We start from the raw sequence: 22,907 nt of genomic DNA on the forward strand, positions 1-22,907 counted from the left end.
CATGTCACTTAATTGACAACTTCTCAAGTGGACTTTCAGATTTGTGTCTGTTAGATAGATAGACAGACAGCTTGCGTTTACTTTCTGTATCTCCAGTGAAAGTGCCTCCTGTCTGTTTTATATTTTATTTATTTATTTATTTTTTAAGTCCATGATTATTGTGACAAAGCTTTTCAAGTTTTCCTGCTGTTATAGTGCTGTGAAAATGTCCTGTTGTTGCAGTAGTTCAATCAGCTGCTGTGTCAATGAGACAAACTCATTTTGTGCTTGCACATCTGCCTTTCGTGGCAGGAAACAGCCACAGTCGGTAGCTGTCTTAGCCGGTTAGCCTATAGCAGCACACAGCAACAAAAATAGCTTGGACGTAAAAGTTAAATTCACGGCAAAACTTGCGCTTCGTCTGGAGAGCCGTCAATACGACGGCGCTGCCCGATGTTGTCCTTTTTAAGCGACACACAGTAATTACTGTGAACTACAATTCCCAAAGGACTGTTTGACCTTCCTTTCGTATCTGTTCTGTGTCTATGTATTTATCCGAAATAAAAACATTTAAAATCAATGTTGAAAGCTCATGTATGAAATTAATTGACAAAGACGAAAACTGACATTTTCGCTGTAATTTAAGTTAGTTTTGCAAATGTAAAATGTCGTTTTAGTTATTTTTTGAAAAAACATTCTTGTTTTATTTTTTCATTTACAAAAAATGTTTTCCATTCCTACACTCATGCGTGGTGCTTCAGGCCAGCTGACCAGCAGCTCAGTGGAGATTGAGCTTTTTCTATTTCTCTTTTTCTATTTCTGGCCCCAAACTAGGGAATGACCTCTTTGTGCACAAAAAACAAGCTTCCCAACTGTCACTGTCCATGTTTAAAAAACAAAAACAAAAAAAACTCTTGAACCGTAATTTTATTCCTTTGTTTTTAACTCAGCAATGAGACTCTACCCATGTTTAAGTGTTTTGTTTTTATTGGGTTTACCTTTCATTTTTTTTGGTTTAATTTGTATTTCTGTACAGCACTTTAAGCTGCAGTTTAAAAAATAAATGCTTTTTAATAACGTTCAGTTGAGTTGAATATATGCAAGCTGTATCAGATCTTTATTCTCTTTCTGTTTAGGAGTCCGATAAACCATATGACTCCCCAGACACACAGGACAGAGGCTCTGAAACTCGGGATAGTGAAAACGAACCAGAAGTTCCTGTAAGCACATCTGGCTCTCTGAAAACTTTGTGGTTTGATAACCATGTTGGTTCAGCCTTTCCAGAAAGGAGCACAGACGTAACAAACGCTGAACCAGAGAAAATGGGTCAGCATCACAAATCGGTGCAGGATGCTCAAACCCATCACCAGCTCGGTTCAAGAGGGGCCACCCCTGTGCCCTCGCAAGATGTGTCTGCCGAACAAGAGCCAACACCGGTTCTGACCCAGATTCAAGGGAGCTGTGATGGAGAGGAGAAGCGTGACCAGTCCAAAGAGGAGCCACCCCTCATAAAGCAACAGGAAGGTTAGTCTTGGCAATGTTGAGTCCCTCTGGCGCTGTCTGTTTTTAACTGATCTTCTAAATGAATGTAATAATGCATATTACTTCACAGTAGCGCCAGAGCCGATGGTAAACCTGCAGTCTGTGAAGAATGACTCGTACGAGAAAGGCACAGACTTGATGGTAGTAAATGTCTACATGAAGGGCATCTGCAGGAACACATCAAGGGTCATTTTCAGGGAGCAGGATTTCACCCTCATCTTCCAGACAAGGTACTGAATAGAAGCCTTCCAGTGGAGTGTTGTCCTGCTACTTTTCCACAAATTCAAAATCCATACGCCAGCCAAATGACAACTCTTTTTGTGTCACCATCTTCTTTTTGATAGTGATGCTAACTTTCTTCGGCTTCACCCGGACTGTGGACCAAACACAGTCTTTAAGTGGCAAGTCAAACTCAGGTAACCTCTTCACTCTTGAAATGGTTGAAGAAGTGGTGATTGCTCAAGTGATGATTTTATTTTTTGTGTGTTTGCTAAGTCCTAAAATAACATTAGTATTGCTTGTTGTGGTGAAATATTACTTTGAAAAGCATTCTCGCATTCAAGAAATTAATCACCTTATAGACTCTGTATTCAAAATAGGTACCAAAACAAAGCCCAAACTGCTGACTTCACATAAACAACAAGGATGTTCCACTACTCATCAGAGTGCATTTTTATTTATTTTTTTATTTAAAATTTATTCTCCATCCAAGGGAACAAAATACGAGATCGTACATTCTAAGTATGTGATATATACAGTGGGTACGTAAAGTATTCAGACCCCCTTAAATTTTTCACTCTGTTATATTGCAGCCGTTCGCCAAAATCATTTTTAAGTTCATTTTTTTCCCTCATTAATGTACACACAGCACCCCATATTGACAGAGAAAAACTGAATTTTTGAAATGTTTTCAGATTTATTAAAAAAGAAAAACTGAAATATCACACAGCCATAAGTATTCAGACCCTTTGCTCAGTATTTAGTAGAAGCACCCTTTTGAGCTAATACAGCCATGAGTCTTTTTGGGAACGAGTTTTTCACACCTGGATTTGGGGATCCTCTGCCATTCCTCCTTGCAGATTCTCTCCAGTTCTGTCAGGTTGGATGGTGAACGTTGGTGGACAGCCATTTTCAGGTCTCTCCAGAGATGCTCAATTGGGTTTAAGTCAGGGCTCTGGTTGGGCTATTCAAGAATAGTCACAGTTGTTCTGAAGCCACTCCTTTGTTATTTTAGCTGTGTCCTTAGGGTCATTGTCATGTTGGAAGGTGAACCTTCGGCCCAGTCTGAGGTCCTGAGCATTCTGGAAAAGGTTTTCATCCAGGATATCCCTGTACTTGGACGCATTCATCTTTCCTTCGATTGCAACCAGTCTTCCTGTCCCTGCAGCTGAAAAACACCCCCACAGCATGATGCTGCCACCACCATGCTTCACTGTTGGGACTGTATTGGACAGGTGATGAGCAGTGCCTGGTTTCCTCCACACATGCCACTTAGAATTAAGGCCATAAAGTTCTATCTTGGTCTCATCAGACCAGAGAATCTTATTTCTTACCATCTTGGAGTCTTTCAAACCCCATGCAGGGTTTCATGTGTCTTGCACTGAGGAGAGGCTTCCGTCGGGCCACTCTGCCATAAAGCCCCGACTGGTGGAGGGCTGCAGTGATGGTTGACCTTCTTGAACTTTCTCCCATCTCTCGACTGCATCTCTGGAGATCACCCACAGTGATCTTTGGGTTCTTCTTTTGCTCTCTCACCAAGGCTCTTCTCCCCCGATTGCTCTGTTTGGCCGGACGGCCGGCTCTAGAAAGGGTTCTGGTCGTTCCAAACGTCTTCCATTAAAGGATTATGGAGGCCATTGTGCTCTTAGGAACCTTAAGTGCAGCGAGATTTTTTTGTAACCTTGGCTAGGTCTGTGCCTTGCCACAATTCTATCTCGGAGCTCTTCAGGCAGTTCCTTTGACCTCATGAGTCTCATTTGCGCTGACACGCACTGTGAGCTGTAAGGTGTTATATAGACAGGTGTGTGTCTTTCCTAATAAAGTCCAATCAGTATAATCAAACACAGCTGGACTCCAATGAAGGTGTAGAACCGGCTCATGGATGATCAGAAGAAATGGACAGCACCCAAGTTAACCCTCGCAGCAAAGGGTCTGAATACTTATGGCTGTGTGATATTTCAGTTTTTCTTTTTTAATATCCATCCATTTTCTGAGCTGCTTCACTTCACTAGGGTCGCGGGCGTGTTGGAGCCTATCCCAGCGATCATCGGGCAGGAGGCGGGGTACACCCTGAACTAGTTTCCAGCCACTCGCTGGGCACATACAAATAAACACCCATTCGCACTCACATTCACACCTACGGGCAATTTGGAGTTGTCAATTAACCTACCACGCATGTTTTTGGGATGTGGGAGGAAACCGGAGTGCCCGGAGAAAACCCACGAAGGCACGGGGAGAACATGCAAACTCCACACAGGCGGGGCCGGGGATTGAACCCCGGTCTTCAGAACTGTGAGGCAGACGCTCTAACCAGTCGTCCACTGTGCCTTTTTTAATAAATCTGCAAAAATTTCAACAATTCTGTTTTTTTATGTCAATATGGGGTGCTGTGTGTACATTGGGGGAAAAAAATAACTTCAATGATTTTAGCAAATGGCAGCAATATAACAGAGGGAACAATTTAAGGGGGTCTGAATACTTTCTGTACCCACCATTTTAGTCATTCAATATTCAGTATTCTTCAGTTGTTTGCTGTAAGAAAATTTGCATCAACTGAAAAAAAGTAATTTCTCGTCAACCTTCACCATTTTGAGTTTTTCACTCAATCATCACCAAAGTTGATACACAGATTTAGGTGAGTGGCAGGCATACAGTACATCCGGGAAGTATTCGCAGCGTTTTAGTTTTACCATATTTTGTTATGTTACGGCCTCACCCCGAATGGAATAAAAAAATTTCCCTGTGAAAAAAGTTTTTTTTTCGTTTTTAAAATGTATTAAAAGTGAAAAAACAAAGACCTCACATGTACATAAGTATTCACAGCCTTTGTTCAATACTTTGTTGATGCCGCAATGGCAGTAAATACATCTTCAAGTCTTTGTCAATATGATGTCACAAGCTTGGCACACCTATCTTTGGGTAGTTTCCCCCATTCCTCTTTGCAGCACCTCTCAAGTTCCATCAGGTTGGATGGAGAGCGTCAGTGCACAGCCATTTTCAGATCTCTCCAGAGATGTTTGAGCGGATTCAAGTCTTTGCTCTGGCTGGGCCACTCACGGACATTCACAGAGTTGTCCTGAAGCCACTCCCTCGTTGTCTTGGCTGTGTGCTTAGGGTCGTTGTCCTGTTGGAAGGTAAACCTTCGCCCCGTCTGAGGTCCTGAGCGGACTGGAGCAGGTTTTCATTCAGGATGTCTCTGTACATTGCTGTATTCATCTTTCCCTCAATCCTGACTAGTCTCCCAGTTCCTACTGCTGAAAAACATCACCACAGCATGATGCTGCCACCACCATGCTTCGCTGTAGGGCTGGTATTGGTCAGGGGATGAGCGGTGCCTGGTTTCCTCCAAACATGATGCCTGGCATTCACGCCACAGAGTTCAATCTATGTCTCATCAGACTAGAGAATTTTCTTTCTCATGGTCTGAGAGTCCTTCAGCTGCCTTTTGCCAAACTCCAGGTGGGCTGCCATGTGCCTATTACTAATGCGTGGCTTCCGTCTGGCCACTCGACCATACAGACCTGATTGGTGGAGTGCTGCAGAGATGTTTGTTCTTCTGGAAAGTTCTCCTCTCTCCACAGAGGACCGCTGGACCTCTGACAGTGTGACCATTGGGGTCTTGGTCACCTCCCTGACTAAGGCCCTTCTCCCCCGATTGCTCAGTTTAGACGAGCAGCCGGCTCTAGGAAGAGTCCTGGTGGTTCGGAACTTCTTCCATTTATGGATGATGGAGGCCACTGTGCTCACTGGAACCTTAAAAGCAGCAGAGATTTTTTTACCCCTCGCCAGAGTTGTGCCCTGAGACAATCCTGTCTTGGAGGTCTACAGACAATTCCTTTGACTTCATGTTTGGTTTGTGCTTTGACATGCACTGGCCACCTCTAGGACCTTATACAGACAGGTGTGTGCCTTTCCCAAACATCTCCAATCAACTGAATTTACCATAGGTGGAGTCCCAATTAATCTGCAGGAACCTCTCAAGCATTATCAGTTGAAACATGACGCACATGCTCAATTTTGAGTTTAGTGGCAAAGGCTGTGAATACTTTATGTACATGTGATTTCTTAGTTTTTCCATTTTTAATAAATGTGCAAAACTTTCGCACAAAAAAAATGTCACATCATTATGGGGTGTAGTGTGTAGAATTAAAAGGACGAAGGGGAGTTGAGACCATAGGAGGCGCTGTAACCGTCTTGCAGTGCGACATGTGAACCCACATGGCTCTTTCAGCAACTTTCATAGCTCTGTGAGTTACCAAGAGGACTTGAAAGGGCCCAAGCCAGTGCTGATGTCTCCACGTCTTACACCAGAAGTTCTTCATCAACACGAAGTCACCAGGTTTGGTGTTGTGCAGGGGTCCGTCAGCCGCTCTGGGCAGTGCTGAGAAGACTTATGGAACAAATTAGTCAAAGACGTGCAATACTTGATCATGTTGTCTTCGCAAATGCGTGTCCAGCGGCGAGCCTGGAGGCTTCAATCCGACATGTGGAGGCTCGGCAAAGAAGATCTCAAAGGGAGACAAACTGTGCCTAGGACGCACACGCATTATCATATACATCAACACAATTAGTAGGCACTTAATCCAATTTAATTTTGTGTCTTCACAACATTTACTCAATTTGGCTTTCAAAATCCATCATTACATGTTGAAATGGTCATTAGGTGGTGGATGTGCTGCCTGTTAAATGAGTGGATGTGGTGTGCTGGCGTTATGTCGGGCACATATGAGACATTTTTTTTTGCAGAAGTCAGCTGTAAAAGTGCAAAAGCCCTACGTAAACCACTGACTCTGAATACCAGCAATTATCGCCCCTTTAGACATGGTCTAAGCCATGCAAACGTGTGTCGGAAAGATCGACACGAGGTGTGCATAAATGTTCTAATTCTGAGATGCAAGAGTGTAGCTCCTCCTCGTCAGGCATAAGAGTGGCAGGGTTAAGAGTAACTGTGACATGGGGGAGGCCCAACAGCACTGTGTTGTAGCGCAGCCATCGTGCAGCAGACGGGTTTGAGTAGCGTTGCTCCTGTAAGACAGAATTTTACACAGTGAGGAACGCACAAAGTTAGTGGAGAATACCCCATGTAGTCACGTGGCGAGAATTCCCGGTTTGTAGGCGGCCACCGTGCGAAGGTACGCACGAAGGCCCCTTGCCACCGGATGCAGTTGGCGAGAGAAGTACTCCACTGGGCGAAGGAGGTCGCCATGACGCTGAAGTAACACAGAAGTCATGTTGCCATGACGCTCGTCCACAACCTGAACAAAGGGCTTGGATGAATCAGGAAGCCCAAGAGCGGAGGAGGACTGTAGGGCATGCTTCGTTCGCTAATCGCGCTGAAGTCTGCTCCACCAGAGAAATGTGCAGTGTTTTGGTTCGGAAAAAAGACAAAACAAAAACACACAGCTGCACAAAGTCATGACTGGAGAGGAAGGAGAAAAAGGGGGGGAAAAAAAGACAAATTGCTGATAATGACTGTCTTGTAAAAAGAAAAAAATCATCTCAAACTGCTGTAATGAAATGCAGTTTACAGCATGAAACATTCCTTTTAAGGATTAAATATCTTTTTATGTTGAAAATTGTTAATATTGCTATGTTTAACTTTGATAACAATGATAATTATCCCAATATAATAATTGAATTCAATTAATATTATTTTGTGTGAATGTTGACTTGCACTATTCTAAGACTTTGAGCAGCCTCCTTTTCTCTTTTTTTCCCAATGGAATCTGTCTTATCAGTGGACTACTCCTTTTGAGGTCTCTAGGCCTCATTCTTACTACTTCATAAAACAAAAGACTCTACAATATCACAGCGTCACACTAGTTAATCACGAATCCTCATCTTCCCACAACTTATTTTTCCCTGCAGCAACAACTCGACGCATTACATAATAACTAGACTTTATGCCGATCTGATCCGTGTGATCGATATCGGCCGATAATTAGCATTTTATGCTGATTGGCTGATCGGCTCTCATGTCATAATTCGCCGATCTGATCAATAATGTCATCGATCGGCTCCGCACAAGACATTTAACTCGCCGTTGCGTATGAATCCAAAAGCTAGTTTCATTTTTAGCCTTGTCACGTGTCTTGTGGCGCAGTACTGTAACTATCTGACAACCAATAAAGTTTTTTTCAATCTTGTCGGTTAAAAAACACGTCATCTGTGTGGGACTATTTTGCGGTGTCTCAGATAAAGTTATTTGCAGTCTGTGCACAACTGAAGTACGTTGTGGGGAACGCCTTCTAAATGCTTCAACACAAATTTGATCGGGCACCTGAAGAATGTACACTAGGAGGAGCATGCCGCGTTCAAGCAATGCAGCGTGGAGAAATAAATAAAAGGAAAAGCCAAACGGACGCACTCTGGACAACACCCGTCCATATAGCCAGGACAGTGAGAAAGTTAGCGTAAGCATGTCATTAACAGTATTTATTTAAGTAATTTAATTGCAATAAAATAATTTAATTACAGTAAGTTAGCACCCATTATTTCTGTCATGTTGTATTGTTGAGCTGACCTAAACTTATGTCAGTTGCCAATCCTTGAATGCCCCCTAGAGGTCATTGATGTTTTAACTTTTGTCTAAAATGCTCGAGAATAATTTTGAGCTGGGATGGGCTTCAGCACACCCGCGACCTGAGTGAGGATCAGCGGTACTGTAAATGGATGGATGGATGGATGAATACAGTACTCGGTATGCAGTACACAAGTATATACAATAAATGAACAAGTCATAAAGTACACAAGTATATACAATAAATGAACAAGTCATGTAAATGGACACATTACTCCATTTTGTGATCGGATCGGTTATCGTTTTTTTAAACTTGGTGATCGGTGATTGGTGGTGGGCCCCAAAATTCCTGATCTTTTAAGGCCTAATAACAACACACACGAAGATACATGCAGTACCCACAGCGAGCAACAGATCTTCCTGGAATCAATCAAACAATGCACTTTCACAAAACACTTAGCCAAGATTTTACTATTCGTCTCTCAGACACCACACACATACATAAACACACCAGTAATCAGTAGGGTTGGGCATTGAGAATCGAGAACCTATTCGAACTGGCACTAACATTCAGGTTCCCCCGGAATCGTTAAAATTAAAACATTTTGGTTCCCAGTTTCGATGCCTACAGTCCGTCGACCCCAAAGAAAAAGTGGCGAAAACCAACGGAGAACACGCACGAAGATGTGCTTGTGCCCAACGGCAGTGGTGAACAAAAGTGTGTCGTAACTTTGTTAAAATAAATGACCGGTCGCCTCGGTGCAACATTTGGAATAAGATTATATTGCTCAAAAAGAGGCTTTCACGGTGTGTAGAAGTATGACGTGCTCCCTCCTACTCCGAGCCTCAGCCTACACCGCACGGAACGTCAGTCAAGTCAAATTGGGTGAGTGAAACAATAAAATAGGTCTATGCCAACATTGAGGCAGCTAACAAGTTAAACGGTGGGTTGCACTTTTGCACAGATAGTTTTTAGCGTTTATTTGTCTTCAAACCAATGTAAGAGCCGATGACTGAAAAAAAAGCTTAACATTGAGCTAAAACTTCACCAAAGGTCAAACTAGCAACTTTACATCACAATGAATTGGGACAAAATTCACATAAACGTTGCCTCAGAGTATCACAAACACTAACCTTGTGCCTCATCAGTGGGTAGGTAAAGGAATCAACATTTTATAGCATTTGGTTCTAATCATTACTCTTTTTCTTGCGGTCTAGGTTTACTTTGGTTTTCAAAATTCACCAGTGCCGTGTGACGTTACTTTTCGTGCCAAAATGCTGAGTTCCGATGCGTACCCTTCAAAATAAAAGGCTACAAGCTTAAAACAGGAAGTCAAGTTAAAACTTGCATGTATAAACCATTTGACGTGATAAAACAATCCCAAATAACTATTTTAACTGCTATATTTAACTTTTCACTGAAACAATTAATTCATATTAAGTCAATTGGGTTAGGTCCACACACATTGCCTTTTAGTTCATAGGTTTGATATTGATACTGGTTATAAAGAACCTCGAGTCAAATGTTCTTTTTAGTCTATGCTGCGGGGTGCTAAGAAAATTAATGTTCATAATTTGGACACGCTTTATTTAAATCATGCAGACTTTTTTTGACCCAGCCCACTAAAAGAATCGGAATTGCTAATCGCGTGGAACCGGAAACGAAATGAGAAACTGGTATCGGGACCAGAATCGCTCAAATTCAAACGATGCCCAACCCGAGTAATCAGCAGACTGCACAGTCACTCACACCAAGTCGTTTTCGCCCATAGGTTGATTACACATCTTGTCAGGCAGATTGTCTTATGTCTTCACTCTGAAATAACTTCAAAGCTTTTCTCGTAATTTTAAGAGCTGTAAAGCACTTGGTGTTACATTTTTGTTTAAAAAGTGTTGTATAAATAAATTTGGGCGGCACGGTTGCGCGACTGGTTCGAGTGTCTGCCTCACAGTTATGAGGACCGGGGTTCAATACCCGCCTGTGTGGAGTTTGCATGTTCTCCCCGTGCCTGCGTGGGTTCTTTCTGGGCACTCTGTTTCCTCCCACATCCCCAAAACATGCGTGATAGGTTAATTGACAACTCTAAATTGCCCGTAGGTGTGAATGTGAGTGCGAATGGTTGTTTGTTTGTATGTGCCCTGCGATTGGCTGGCAACCAGTTCAGGGTGAACCCCGCCTCCTGCCCGAAGATAGCTGGGATAGGCTCCAGCATGCCCGCGACCCTAGTGAGGAGAAGCGGCTCAGAAAATGGATGGATAAATACATTTGCTCTGATCACTTGACAGCATTTGAAACAAACATTGTTTCAAACAAAACTGTTAACACTGAGTGCAAGCAAATCGTGGTTTTTAACTCAGCGTTGCGAATTGCGCATTTTCACAAAACCAATATTCTCACCCCTCACAGTATAAGTAATTTACATATTGCTTTTCACATATTTGTTTGTAATGTGTTTATATCAGTGGAATTAACCATGAGTTTAACCAGGATTTTGAATTATCTAATACAAAAAAATAAAAAATAAACCTTGGTTTATTTAAAAATTTCAATCATCAATTAATGCATTTTAATTCTTTTTCCCAGACCAAATGTCCGCTAGCAAAATAGTTTCTTGAAACCTTGAAAAACTACAAATAACCGTCCCACATTTCAGGTGATTCCTCGATCACCTTCCCTCAAGCCCCAGGCTAAGGTCACCATCCCCGGTCTACTGTAGATTTTTTCAATCAGTTCCAAACTGCTACACCTTAGGTCCCAGACCAAACATCTACACGGGGAATAAGATCCTCAGACAAGACAGGTAGGTCAATATTCCCATCTGCATTAGTCATGGTTGTTGTGATAGGAGGATAACTCTCTAATTCAAAGGGATCTATCAGTTATACTTTAAAGTTGCATACATTAACTCTATAAGTGTGTAAATGAATTTCTGGTGGTGACTGTAACTTAAGTAACTAGCCTAAGCGAAGCAGTGTTATCAGTGCCAAGCGCGTCTTCATTGCAAAAAATAACAATAACAAAAACAAACAGCGAATGTTGATGCAGTGTCTGTTTGTATATCACCAGTTAAGCGTCTCTCGGTTTCTGGGGCCGCCAGGAGTCAGCCAGAGGCCAGACGAACTGGGTCCCCCACCATCGATCGTCACCATGAGTGCAAAAGTTTTTTTTTTTTCTTTTCTTCTTCGAACAGTCTCTGATCCAATGTCTTGCCAATGTCCCTTCTTTCCTCAATGGAAGCATCTTCTCCCCCCCGCCGTGTCCCCTCCCTTGTCCAGTATCTGCCCTCAACGTCCTCAAATCTAGATCAGCGATGCTTTTCCTTCCATGATGCTGTCATCTAGTGCATTCTACAAGGCCAGGCGTTGTGAGAGGGAGGCGGCTGCTCTTGTGAGTTACTGCAGCAGGGGACTGCAGAAGTGTTGTCTGTGAAAGGGCCGTGCTGTGGGTCGCAGGAGGCTGTTGTGTATTTGGTCTTCTTCCACATTGCGCTCTCCTTGATCTTTGTCGTAGGGCGATTGATTTGTGGAGACCACTGTGGAACTCCGCTCAGCACCCCAACCTGACATCCTCCCCTAGGCCAACTTTGACGGGTTAGACCACAGGCGATACACAGTTATCAGTAACTTGCCATATATGTAGTTTTTCTCAGAAACCTGTCCCTGTTCACATCTAAATCTAACAGTCAACCACATTTCCAGACATTTGACATTTTCTCTCAAAGTTCAAAATCTTTGACATATCTTTGACAAATTTTTGACGTGTACACTGGTAATTCTTTTTTTTTTGCTCTTCCCACTTCCCATTTCCAGTACTTGTTAGAAGCGCTTCTCTTTTTTACAATATTCAAACGTCTTCGAAATTGTCGGTGACCCGAACTCCTGATTGTTGGACTCGAACCTGGGGACCCGAACCCCTAACGCCCTAACTGTCAAGACTCGAACCGGGGGAATTTAATCCAGGATTTTAACCTAGGCTTTATAAAATGGACTTCAACCTGGCCTTTCACTGGCCTTTAACCTGGACTTTCAAATACAGTACGCCATATGAAATGGTCCAATTTTCAAGGAATTAAAATTTTCTTCACCGTAATTCTTTGTTTGGGGGACATCGCAGGTCCGTGGGTATCTTGAGGCGACAGTCAGAGTTGTCCAGGGGCTGGCCAGTCCCCCCCCGTGAAAACGCCTCAGGTAAGGGACAAGACAGTTACTTGTCTTGGATGATCGGTCTCCATCCGGTCCCTGGTCTGACAGTCGATCCTGAGATCCCACTTCTGACAGTCAGTTTGTTTTGGAATTAAATGAGGAAATAGTCTTGTCTTTTGTCATTTTATTGAAATCTCTGCAAAGAGAGGAAAAGTCAGAGCGCTTACAGTTGCTTCACTCCTCTTTCTGACCCTAAGGAACACAGAAGAGCAACTCACAGTTAAAGGAAATACGAGAGGCAAAATAGGAAATAAAGGCCTTTTCGCAGTTATGTTGTCCTTGAGAGAAAAGGGAGGCTGGTTGAGCCGCTGAGAAGGGAGGAAAAAACAATTGAGCTACTAGGTACATTTGAAAAAAAAAATCACACGAGCAAATAACTATTGAAGTAATAAAAATCAGACAGAAACTATGGGATAATTTAAAAGAAGATAGACTATATTTTGTCATAGCACCATTCATCTATTCATTATAGAATGTGGATAGCTAACGTGGCTAAGACAGACAGGTCTGGTGCACACCTATTGTTGTATCTGTTACCGTTATGTAGCTTCTGTGATAACCCGTTGTAGTTATTCTCAGGGAGTCAAAGCTTTACTAATTTATGTAACTCAGGGTAACGACATGAACATGTCGCACTCACTATAACATGATTGATTTTAACTCGAGCTTGTCGGATCTTTCCAATCTTGTGAATGCAACACAGGCGTCGTGTTGTCACATAAAAAAGGATGTTCATGTTGTCTCCGGGGTTCTGTACGAATTGCTGTATGTGTTGAACAGGAAGATATTTTGATTATCAGATAAATGAAAGGTTACTATATTTACATATAAATGTTTAACAATAGAACTAACTTATCATATCCTATTCAAATGAACGAACACCATTTTCATCTCATGTTTTACTGGTGTACGTTTATACAATGTGCAACAATTTCTTCACTTTCCTTATGCCTATGTATAATGTACTTTGTCGACTTTTGACAAAAATGCGCAATTTAGATGAGAAATTACGGTAAAACTCTGACCCTTCTGTCTCTCAATCTGACGTGTCCATATTTGTCTGCCCTGTGACTGCTCCAGGAACTTGATACAGCCTGAGCAGTGCTCCTACTCCTTCACGGTATCGCGAGTGGACATTACCCTGAAGAAGAGGCACAGCCAACGTTGGGAGGGTCTAGAGGCCCCCGCCACACAAGGTCTGATGCCAAGCTTCTACTTGACAGCGTGAAGATGTGGTATTTTTCGTCATGTGTGGTTCAATACTGTCCACTGTCTCAGGCAAACATTGGCAAGATTGATAGGAGTAACAATCTGCCATGCCTTCATGTAGTTTGCGTTATCCTAAAACTTGGTTGAACTTTATAAAGGCCAATGAGCGTTTATTTACAGTTAAATGATAAATTTATTTCATAATGACTCTATTTGAGAACTTTTGGCATGTAACTTAAGAAAAGTAACATGTCAGTGTTTAGCTAGTTGCACTGAACAGGTGGAGAAAAGGGGTTTCAGCCCCTTCTACATTTAACAGTAAAAACATAGAATATAATGGTTGTATTTCAAATTGAAGTACCGTCATTTCGTGCATAATGCGCACCCATGTATAATACGCACCCCCAAAGGTGACCTAAAAATTCTGGAAAATCCTTGTACCTATGTATAATGCATTTTTACAATGCATGATTTTGCTTCTACCCATATGATTAAAACGAAGTATTGTCTGTATTTTTAGTTTTTTTCCAAATAATTATTCTTTAGTAAAGTACTCCTTTTTTTTTAATTTACTTGCTCTTATTTTGAAATTCACAGCCCTACTTTTATTTAGTATATTAGAAAACACACTGTTTTGTTAATATGTTTGATTAACCCGGCAGAATTTGTAAGATGGGTACAATTCTTGAAAGAAAACATGAAGGACCAGGCGAAACACACTTAATTTTATTTTAATGGGATTCAAATGAAACGGTCAAGCATTTCAGAAAAGCATTATCATTCAACAAAACAAAACCATAAAGAAATTAATGATGGTTGTTGTTCAGTTATCAGTCATATTAAAAATAATAATAAAATAAAATTCACAAATTCTGCCAGGGTATGTAAATTTATGAGCACAACTGTACATATATGCAGTCATATGTACCCCTCTCATATTAGAATGAAACTGTAGGCTACACCTTTTTATATTCACTAGGTGGCGGTGGCATTTTGGAATTAAAGTGTACAGCTTTTCCATAACCACTAGATGGCGGCATACATTTATAAAGTGTGAATGTTTTTTTCCATTCGCCCCTATACCTATGTATAATGCGCACTATTGACTTTTGACAATTTTTGGGGGGAATAAAATGCGCATTATACAAAATAAATTACGGTATATGCTTGGTTATTACTGTTGCTATTGTTAGATTACCATCACCTTGTCTTCTAACCACAAGGTCCATTCTCCTCTGTTTAAGGTGCAGTGGGTGGCGCCAAGGTGGCTGTGCCCTCGAGCCCCACCTGCACAGAAAAGAGCCAACCAGGCAGCAGCCAGCACAGCATGCCGACCAAGGAGGAACCCCCCAGGGTCGGTGAGGAGAAACCAAAGGTCCCCAAAGCCCCAGCCAGAGTGGAGGATAGTGGTCTAGAAACTGTGGCTCCTCGTACAGTAGCTGACCACGTTGCCATCACGAAGCCAGAGCCTACTGTTATGACGGTAAATTGGCAAATCGAGCTTTTTGGTGGTAAGGATGACAATGATGAAATGAAGATGAAAGTGATCAAGTTTTTGTTTTGTTTCTCATCTCAGCCCAAGCCGACCTGTATGGTGCAGCCCATGACCCATGCAGCCCATGCTAGCAATGAGCACAATGAGGAAGAGGAGGAGAAGAAGGTGTGCCTGCCTGGTTTCACAGGATTGGTCAACCTTGGAAACACCTGCTTCATGAACAGTGTCATCCAATCCCTGTCCAACACCAGAGAACTCAGGGATTACTTTCATGGTAAATGAAGATTTGAGCTGTACCAGTGACCTTTCTCAATGGGTACAGTGAGCACGAACTGCTTTTTACTAAAATACAAATACCTTTGTGTTTTACACTCTTACCAATTGGAAACACATCAAGGAGACCCTCTGTTACAGCGCAATGTGACGTCTCAATCAGAACATTAGCTGCTGCAAATATTCCACAATATTGTCGTCTATTCCTAACCAATGTATTTTTTAAAATTTCCTTTAGACCGAGCATTTGAGTCAGAAATCAACTGCAATAATCCACTGGGAACAGGTGGCCGGCTAGCCATTGGCTTTGCAGTGCTGCTCAGGGCCCTTTGGAAAGGAACGCACCATGCCTTCCAGCCCTCAAAGCTCAAGGTATTAAAGGAACCTGTGTTTTTAAAATCACCTATTAACTCTCGAGGTTCCAAGTGTGTTCGTTTTCGTGAAAGAACAGCGATTATAACAACGTGTTAAAAGCCAACCAATTTATTCCCGACAGAGGAGTCGATACATACTTCAGAGCTCTGGGTCAGCAGCTACGCCTATCTTAGCCTTAGCAGAGATGGTGTAGACCGATCAACACTATCTGTTTCTGGACCCAGTCTTTATACAATTTTTCAAAAAGGAAGTGTGGAGTTGTCTTCGTCTGATTGGTCCAGGGTCCATTGAGGTCATCGTTGCTATGCAGAATGATGGCCGTTGCCGCGACATCAGCCGTTGGTGCCAGACGCCGTCTCAACACTTCTTACTTCCTCATTTGGTTTGTAGCAACGGTTATCTCCGACAGATGTTTCCTGTGACTTCCACATGCACCCTACCGGGAACTTCCAAGCAGCACACCCCCACACCTTATCTTCACTGCAACAAAGCACCACTGTTCAAGTACAAACCAAGCCACTAGCACGACCACATCACTTCCCAGCCATTCCAACCAAATGACAAAACCACATCCCATCAATCCCCCTTTTGATCTCTGCTAATCAGAGATAAACACCCTCTAATTATGCAGCCAAGTTCGCTCTAATACTTAATGTAGCCCAAACTAAATGTAGCAAATATAAAAAAACTTAAGGAGAGGATACAGAGCCGATGTCCAACAGAGCGAGCGCGCTTATGGTCTCCACGTCCTCTTTCAGGGGCAGCAGCTGATATTGGCCGTGAGGGTCCTTCCACTCAAAGGCCTTGTGGACAATCCGGAGGATGAGACTCCTGAGACAAGGAATGATACAACATCCACACAAAGCATGCACAGCAATGACAACCAGGATGGTAGTTTCCAAAGTCAGCATGAGACCTTTCCATTTACCAAACATCCAGGTTATGGAATGGGTTGTCATCCACTCCAGACATTGATTTAAGTTTAACAGACATGGGTTTCAAACCTTTCCTGGCTTTCTTTCCCACTCATTCTTCTTGGTTTGAGGGCATTCCGAAATGGATTCCTGTAACTATAATCAGGGAGATCATCAGAGTCATGATTATGACCTTCTTCGGCCAGACATAGAGGATGTACATATTTCCCCCCTATGTTAAATGATCAATTTAACACCAAAACACAATATCCTTTCAAATAAATTTGAGTCGGAAGGGAAGGGTCACTGACATGGACGTCTGGAACAGTGATCTGAAACACAAAGCGAGAACACAAGAGATGACAGTTGCTCCCAGTAGGGCTTATAGCCCTTCGGCGGTTCCATGTCCGGCTGGAGCGAAGCAGAGGCTGGACCAGGCATAGGGCGGCCGGTCCGGAGTTCAAATGGGGCGAACCCTGTCCGCCGGTTAATCGCTTGCATGATGGAGAACAAAGCAAGGGGCAGGGCATGGAGCCAATTAAGCCCTGTGTGCACACGTTTTCGCCAGCCGTTGTTTGACTGTGCTGTTCATCCTTTCCCCATGGGCATAGGACTGAGGATGGTAGACTGGGCAAAATTTGTGTTTGAGCCCCAGCATGCATTCCACCGTGGCCAAGGAATTAGCCGTAAAATGGGTACCATTGTCTGACCTGATTACTCATGGAAACCCATGTGTCGTGATATAATGGTTAACCAGCGCTTTAATGACCGACGGCGCGTCCTGTTTTGCACAAGAATAAGCTTCGGTCCATCCAGAAAAAGTGTCGACAATCATTAATAAGTACCTTTTTCCTTGGACTGGGACTACCATGTCGGTGTAGTCCATTACCACCACATCATTTGGGCATCAGCCCATCTCAGTGTGTTGCAGTTCCCTCTTCGTTGTAGGGCCAACACTTAAATTCTGACATATCACAAGAAACACAAAATTATATTACCTTACGCAGAAGATCAGGGTGCCACAAAAAGCGCAGCTTGTTCAGCATCGACACATAACTCATGTGTCGCGGCGTGTGCTTCCTCAACCACTGACCGCATGAACTTTCCTGTAGGTAACACCAGTCGTTGAATCAGCTCGGCGTGGGCCACTGGGTCCCCAGGACGTAACAAATCCCTGTCGTCTCCATGCAGCCAAATCAACAAACAAGCATCCTACAACATAGGCCGAATCAGAATAAATAGTAACACTCTGACCTTCAGACCTCCAGTGCCCTGCACATGGCCAGCAGTTCTGCAGCTTGAGCGGAAGGTTTCACAAAGTCATTTGTGGACCAAAGTGTTTGGAAGTCAGAATTTGGGTCTCCTGGGGTCCTGAATACAAAAAATATTCAGTACTAGGATAGTACAACACATTTGGTATTTGACCTTGTTGCCAATCATTTGGCAAATGGCATTTCCTTACCATGGGTCCCAGTTCTCGGGCTTCATGACCTAGTGCAAGTGAAATGTGTGGAAAAGATGTCGAACTCCTCATAAACCACTCACTCTGGTCTCGCGTCAAGGTGGAGGCAGCCGCCACACCTTGCTTCCCTATGTAAATACCTTTACTGTTGAGCGTCCAGTTTTCACCCTGTATTGACTCAAAGGCTTCTCTGTAAACCAAATCGTCATTTTTGTCATAGTACAGTGTGAGATGGAGGGGCTCAATCGGAGGGCTGTCGGAGGCAAGAGAGTCGATCCAGGGTTTCCACCGCAGGAAGTCCAAGTAGACGCCGCCTCCCGCCTTTGTTTCTGGTTGAAGTCGGGCCCAATAAATGTCAGCGGTCGCTACCGGGAGTTCATGTTGCACCATGGACAATTTCCGTCCAGAGTTCATCACGGTCCCATCTGGGAACCGTATCGTCAGTCTGTCCAGGCTGCAAAGGATGGTAGCCCTGGTTTTGATAAGCAGATTTCTGCCCCATCAGGTTCACTGGAGATCCCCCTTTCATCAGGACAAACTGATGTTCATGTGTCTGTCCAGCAATTTCAGTCTTTAATGGTGTCGAAATCGGCAGACTCATGGGCACCCCTGCAAAGCCCATTAAGGTGGTCGTCTTCCCTGAGTGTTTGGATGCGGGAAGTGGTAGACATACAGACGAATATGTGGCACCTGTGTCCACTAGCATGTGGATGTCCGTCTTCTCCACTTTTGCTGTGATAAGAGGATCTGCCTTACCTCCTCCCCGGGCTCCGGGCATCCCTATTGGTAATCGGACCAGTCCTTGTCGCAGTAGAACTGGCTAGATGGCTGTTGTTGCTGTGGAGCCTGTTGCGGTTGCTGTTGCCAGGGTGGCGGGTCGCGTCCACCTCTGCCGCGTGGAGCTCCGTAGCCTCCTCTTTGAGGTGGGGCCCCTCCGGGTCCCACTGGAGGTCGCTGTTGCATCTGTGGGGGAGCAGTACATTGACGGTACCAGTGTCCATACTGACCGCAGTTGAAGCATGCTTGGTCCGGTGGAGGTTGGCGATCTGTTTTTTTGCTTCCATTTTTTTTCTTTTTTCCTTCTTGTTTGTTGTCAGTGGCCACTTTTCAGGCCTGGGCCAATTGTAACTTCAAAAGTTGTTCCTACATGTCCTTTACCTCGTCTGATGATTTGTGGTGGCTGTCGACAAAAAGTTTCAAATGGTGAGACACATGACGATTAAAGTCTCCCCCTTAGCTGTCTCCCCCTTCCATGAGGTCAGGGTCTTTTATACATTCAGTCCTAATTTCAGCTGGCAATATGTCAAGCAAAGCAATTCTATAAATAACATTTGCCTCCCTAACATGGGAGGGGCTGTGACCCTGTCTTATCTGTCCAAATACTTATGCAATTTTCAAAATGTGAACTGGGATCCATGGGAGGTTTGAAGTCCGGGAGCTTCGGAACTGCCGGCGAGGAGGACGGGAACATGTCACGGATGACTGCAAACACTGGAGGAGCAAAAGGGGCAAATAAAATTTCAGGTTCGACATTATTCAGACCAGACCATGTCAAAATATTTTCCAATTGATGAACCGAAATGAAACAGGCGCGAATCAATCTCACAACGTCACCAAATGCCAGGCTCATGCCATCCGTCAACTTTTTCACTGTCTGGATCCACATTTCACCGCCAACAGCCAGTCCAGGGAGCCGTTTCTGTAAAAACTCAAGATCTTTTAAAGAGAATTCTTGGTATATCAACCCACCTTGTTGACTGGAGATCATAGAATAATTACTGGGAGTCGGGGTATATCTAGTCGGACTCTTAATTCTGGTTCCAGTCTGGGACCTCGTCTTGACTCTGTCCCGGGATGGGGGCTGGTAAGCCTTCGCCATCCGTTTTCGGGCTTCACCAGAAGTCATTTGCTTAGCTTGTCGCCGTCATCGGTGGGTTGCTGTCAAGTTTTTGTCTGTCAGAGGGGGCGGTGGGGTTAGCTCCCCGTCCGTCTCTTCCTGATTTCCCTCTCGATCATCGTCAAATTTAGAGTCAGACTCATCACTATGTTGCGGTTCCCTCAAGCGGGAACTTCTTTTATTAATACTAGACGTGAACTCTTCCTGCAACGTAGTTGGCCAAACCTGTCTGTCGGGCGTTTGGGCAGAGACCACCGAGTGCCGGTGTTGCCCGCTCCACTGTCTCCGGGCTCGTCTCTTCTCGAGGAAGGTTCCTGTTGTCTCAAAATGTGCCAATTAGAACTGTTGTAGTCTACTGTACCTTGTCGGTTAGTAGTCACTATTTCTTTCTTAGTGGTTCGCTGCTGTTGGGTCAAGTCGTGTGTTCCTGACGTACCAACCAGTTTCACTTCGCCCACTATTTGGTATATGGGCGCCTGCAGTGGGTACGTGGGTTGTCGTTTGTCAGATGGGTTAAAAGTAGCGTAGGCCGGGGGTGTCGATGGGAGTTTTACTTCCCCGGTGTTTTGGTCTGTCATTTGAGCGGCTCCCTCGACCGGCGAAGCCGGATAAACGAAAGTTACTGGGGGGCCGCTTTGGGAAGGTCTGTAATTCTGCTTGTTTCTTTTTCTGCTTCTTTCTTTCAATGCCAGCCAACAACTGACCTTCTATTTCAATCCACAAATCCTCCATTGACTTCTGGTAATCACTCTGATACATATCACATTCATTACCTCTACACTCGACTGTCCAGTTCACACCCCAGGGTTTTGGTGGCACACTCTTCTTATTCTAAATCTGTTTTTGGGGGTCCCAAAATCCCCAACGTCTACCGAAACGTTACAGTATGAAACCGCGTCCGATTTCAAGTCAGTCTACGACTGGACTAGTAGGTACCTCGTTACCCTACTTTTACCAGGTCCTCTGTTACCCTGGGCAGTCAGGTCCTCTGTTACCCTGACTTCCAATTAACACAACAACAATAACACAACGTCTTAGTAACTATTGACAATGAAACAATTGTACCACAAATCTCCCAAATTTCACAATTTCCATTGTGCAGAATTCGTGATATAAACAAACAGGTTTCTGCCCACCTCTTTCTGTCGGTGCACCGGGGAGATTGCAGTCCAACTGAATCCCTGTCCACTCCTCTGTCCTTTTATCTGATGTCCTTCCAGGATCGCCACCACCATTTGATGGGATGTGGTTTTGCCGTTTGGTTGTGAATGGCTGGGAAGTGATGTGGTTGCGCTAGTGGCTTGGTTTGTGCTTGAATAGTGGTGCTTTGTTGCAGTGAAGATAGGGTGTGGGGGTGTACTGCTTGGAAGTTTCCGGTAGGGTGCATGTGGAGGTCACATGAACAGCTTCTGGCACCAACGGCTGATGTCGCGGCAACGGCCATCATTCTGCATAGCAAAGATGACGTCAATGGACCCCAGACCAACCAGATGAAGACTACTCTACACTTCATTTTTGAAAAAATGTATAAAGACTGGGTCCAGGAACAGATAGCGTTGTTCGGTCTACACCATTTCTGCTAAGGCTAAGATAGGAGTAGCTGCTGACCCAGAGCTCTGAAGTATGTATAGACTCCTCTGTCAGGAATAAATTGGTCGTTATAATCGTAGTTCTTTCACGAAAACGAACACGCTTGGAATCTTGAGAGTTAATAGGTGATTTTAAAAACACAGGTCCCTCTAGTATGCATGCCTTTTATGTGTTTTAAAATCTGCAAATACATAGGCTTCTCCCCCTGTCATCATGCTTTGAATTTAACTTTACTTTGCAGGCAATTGTGGCCAGTAAAGCCAATCAGTTTACAGGCTACGCCCAGCATGATGCCCAGGAGTTCATGGCTTTTTTGCTTGACGGCCTCCATGAGGACTTGAATCGCATTCAGAATAAGCCATACACGGAGACAGTGGACTCTGATGGTCGCTTGGATGAGGTTGGTGTTAAGAAAATTGCTGGCGTACCCTCCGTAAGGGATAGTGAAGGGTGATGTGTTGCCTCTTTATCTGAAATCCTTAAATAAAATAAAGGTTTATTAATGTAGATGTGGAAAGCATTGAAATGACAATAATTTTATGAAGTCTTCTGCTAAGGTACTGATTGCTTATTTTGCTGAAGATTACTTTGCTGTTGTTTGTCTCAGGTGGTGGCAGAGGAAGCATGGCAGAGGCACAAGATGAGAAATGACTCATTCATAGTGGACCTCTTCCAAGGCCAGTTCAAATCCAAGCTTGTCTGTCCCAAATGCTCCAAGGTAATACATTGTACTTTTTCACATCCGGATTGAAGGTAGCAATCACTCCTCAGTAATTCTAATCTCCTCCTCTTTCCCTTTAGGTGTCTATAACATTCGACCCCTTCCTATACTTACCTGTCCCATTGCCACAGAAACAAAAGGTGCTCTCTGTTTTCTACTTTGCCAAGGAACCGCATAAAAAACCCATTAAGGTGAGATTAGAAAATAATTGCCTGTCATCACAAAAGGTAAAGATGTCTCAAGCAAAATCCTTTATTTAATATTTTCCATATGCATGTCTTGTTCTAGTTTTTAGTGAGCGTGAGCAAGGAGAACTCCAGCACTGCAGAAGTCCTGGAGTCCATCTCCAGGAGTGTTAGGGTAAAGCCTGAGAATCTCAGACTCGCAGAGGTGAGACACCTTCTGTATTCCAAGTTTCATGTGGTGCCATAGGTTTCTTTTAAGATTGGACTGAGCTTGTTTTCTTTGACTCAGGTGGGGAAGAACTGCTTCCAGCGAATGTTTTTGC

The 22,907-nt window shown here is 43.7% G+C and overlaps 1 protein-coding gene and 1 long non-coding RNA gene across 12 annotated transcripts in view; one reads left to right on the top strand and one right to left on the bottom strand.

Annotated features, from left to right (window-relative positions):
- Positions 1–22,907, top strand: part of usp19 (ubiquitin specific peptidase 19) — a 51,263-nt gene that overhangs the window by 11,276 nt on the left and 17,080 nt on the right. For 4 of the 6 annotated variants that reach the window (XM_061780821.1, XM_061780822.1, XM_061780827.1 and 1 more), the window contains exons 6-17: positions 1,116–1,503; positions 1,592–1,751; positions 1,866–1,937; positions 13,544–13,659; positions 14,917–15,155; positions 15,249–15,441; positions 15,679–15,812; positions 21,920–22,078; positions 22,286–22,396; positions 22,480–22,590; positions 22,688–22,789; positions 22,874–22,907. The exon at positions 22,874–22,907 is cut by the window's right edge and continues 107 nt beyond it. In XM_061780821.1, the coding sequence (XP_061636805.1) occupies positions 1,116–1,503; positions 1,592–1,751; positions 1,866–1,937; positions 13,544–13,659; positions 14,917–15,155; positions 15,249–15,441; positions 15,679–15,812; positions 21,920–22,078; positions 22,286–22,396; positions 22,480–22,590; positions 22,688–22,789; positions 22,874–22,907 (1,819 nt within the window). The remainder of the gene's footprint in view (positions 1–1,115; positions 1,504–1,591; positions 1,752–1,865; positions 1,938–13,543; positions 13,660–14,916; positions 15,156–15,248; positions 15,442–15,678; positions 15,813–21,919; positions 22,079–22,285; positions 22,397–22,479; positions 22,591–22,687; positions 22,790–22,873) is intronic. The other 2 variants (XM_061780823.1, XM_061780826.1) reach the window with 1 other exon arrangement.
- On the bottom strand, positions 15,908–21,615 carry LOC133481603 (uncharacterized). 6 transcript variants are annotated; one of them, XR_009789591.1, is made up of 5 exons: positions 18,192–21,615; positions 17,984–18,100; positions 17,575–17,835; positions 17,041–17,061; positions 15,908–16,885 (listed from the first exon to the last, which is right to left on the bottom strand). It is a non-coding gene; the product is annotated as an uncharacterized LOC133481603 (long non-coding RNA). The 6 variants fall into 6 exon arrangements; XR_009789589.1 differs by having other exon boundaries at positions 15,908–17,061; XR_009789592.1 differs by having other exon boundaries at positions 17,041–17,835.

The sequence above is a fragment of the Phyllopteryx taeniolatus genome, chromosome 1 (genome assembly GCF_024500385.1).
Source record: "Phyllopteryx taeniolatus isolate TA_2022b chromosome 1, UOR_Ptae_1.2, whole genome shotgun sequence".
NCBI classification, from domain to species: Eukaryota; Metazoa; Chordata; class Actinopteri; order Syngnathiformes; family Syngnathidae; genus Phyllopteryx; species Phyllopteryx taeniolatus.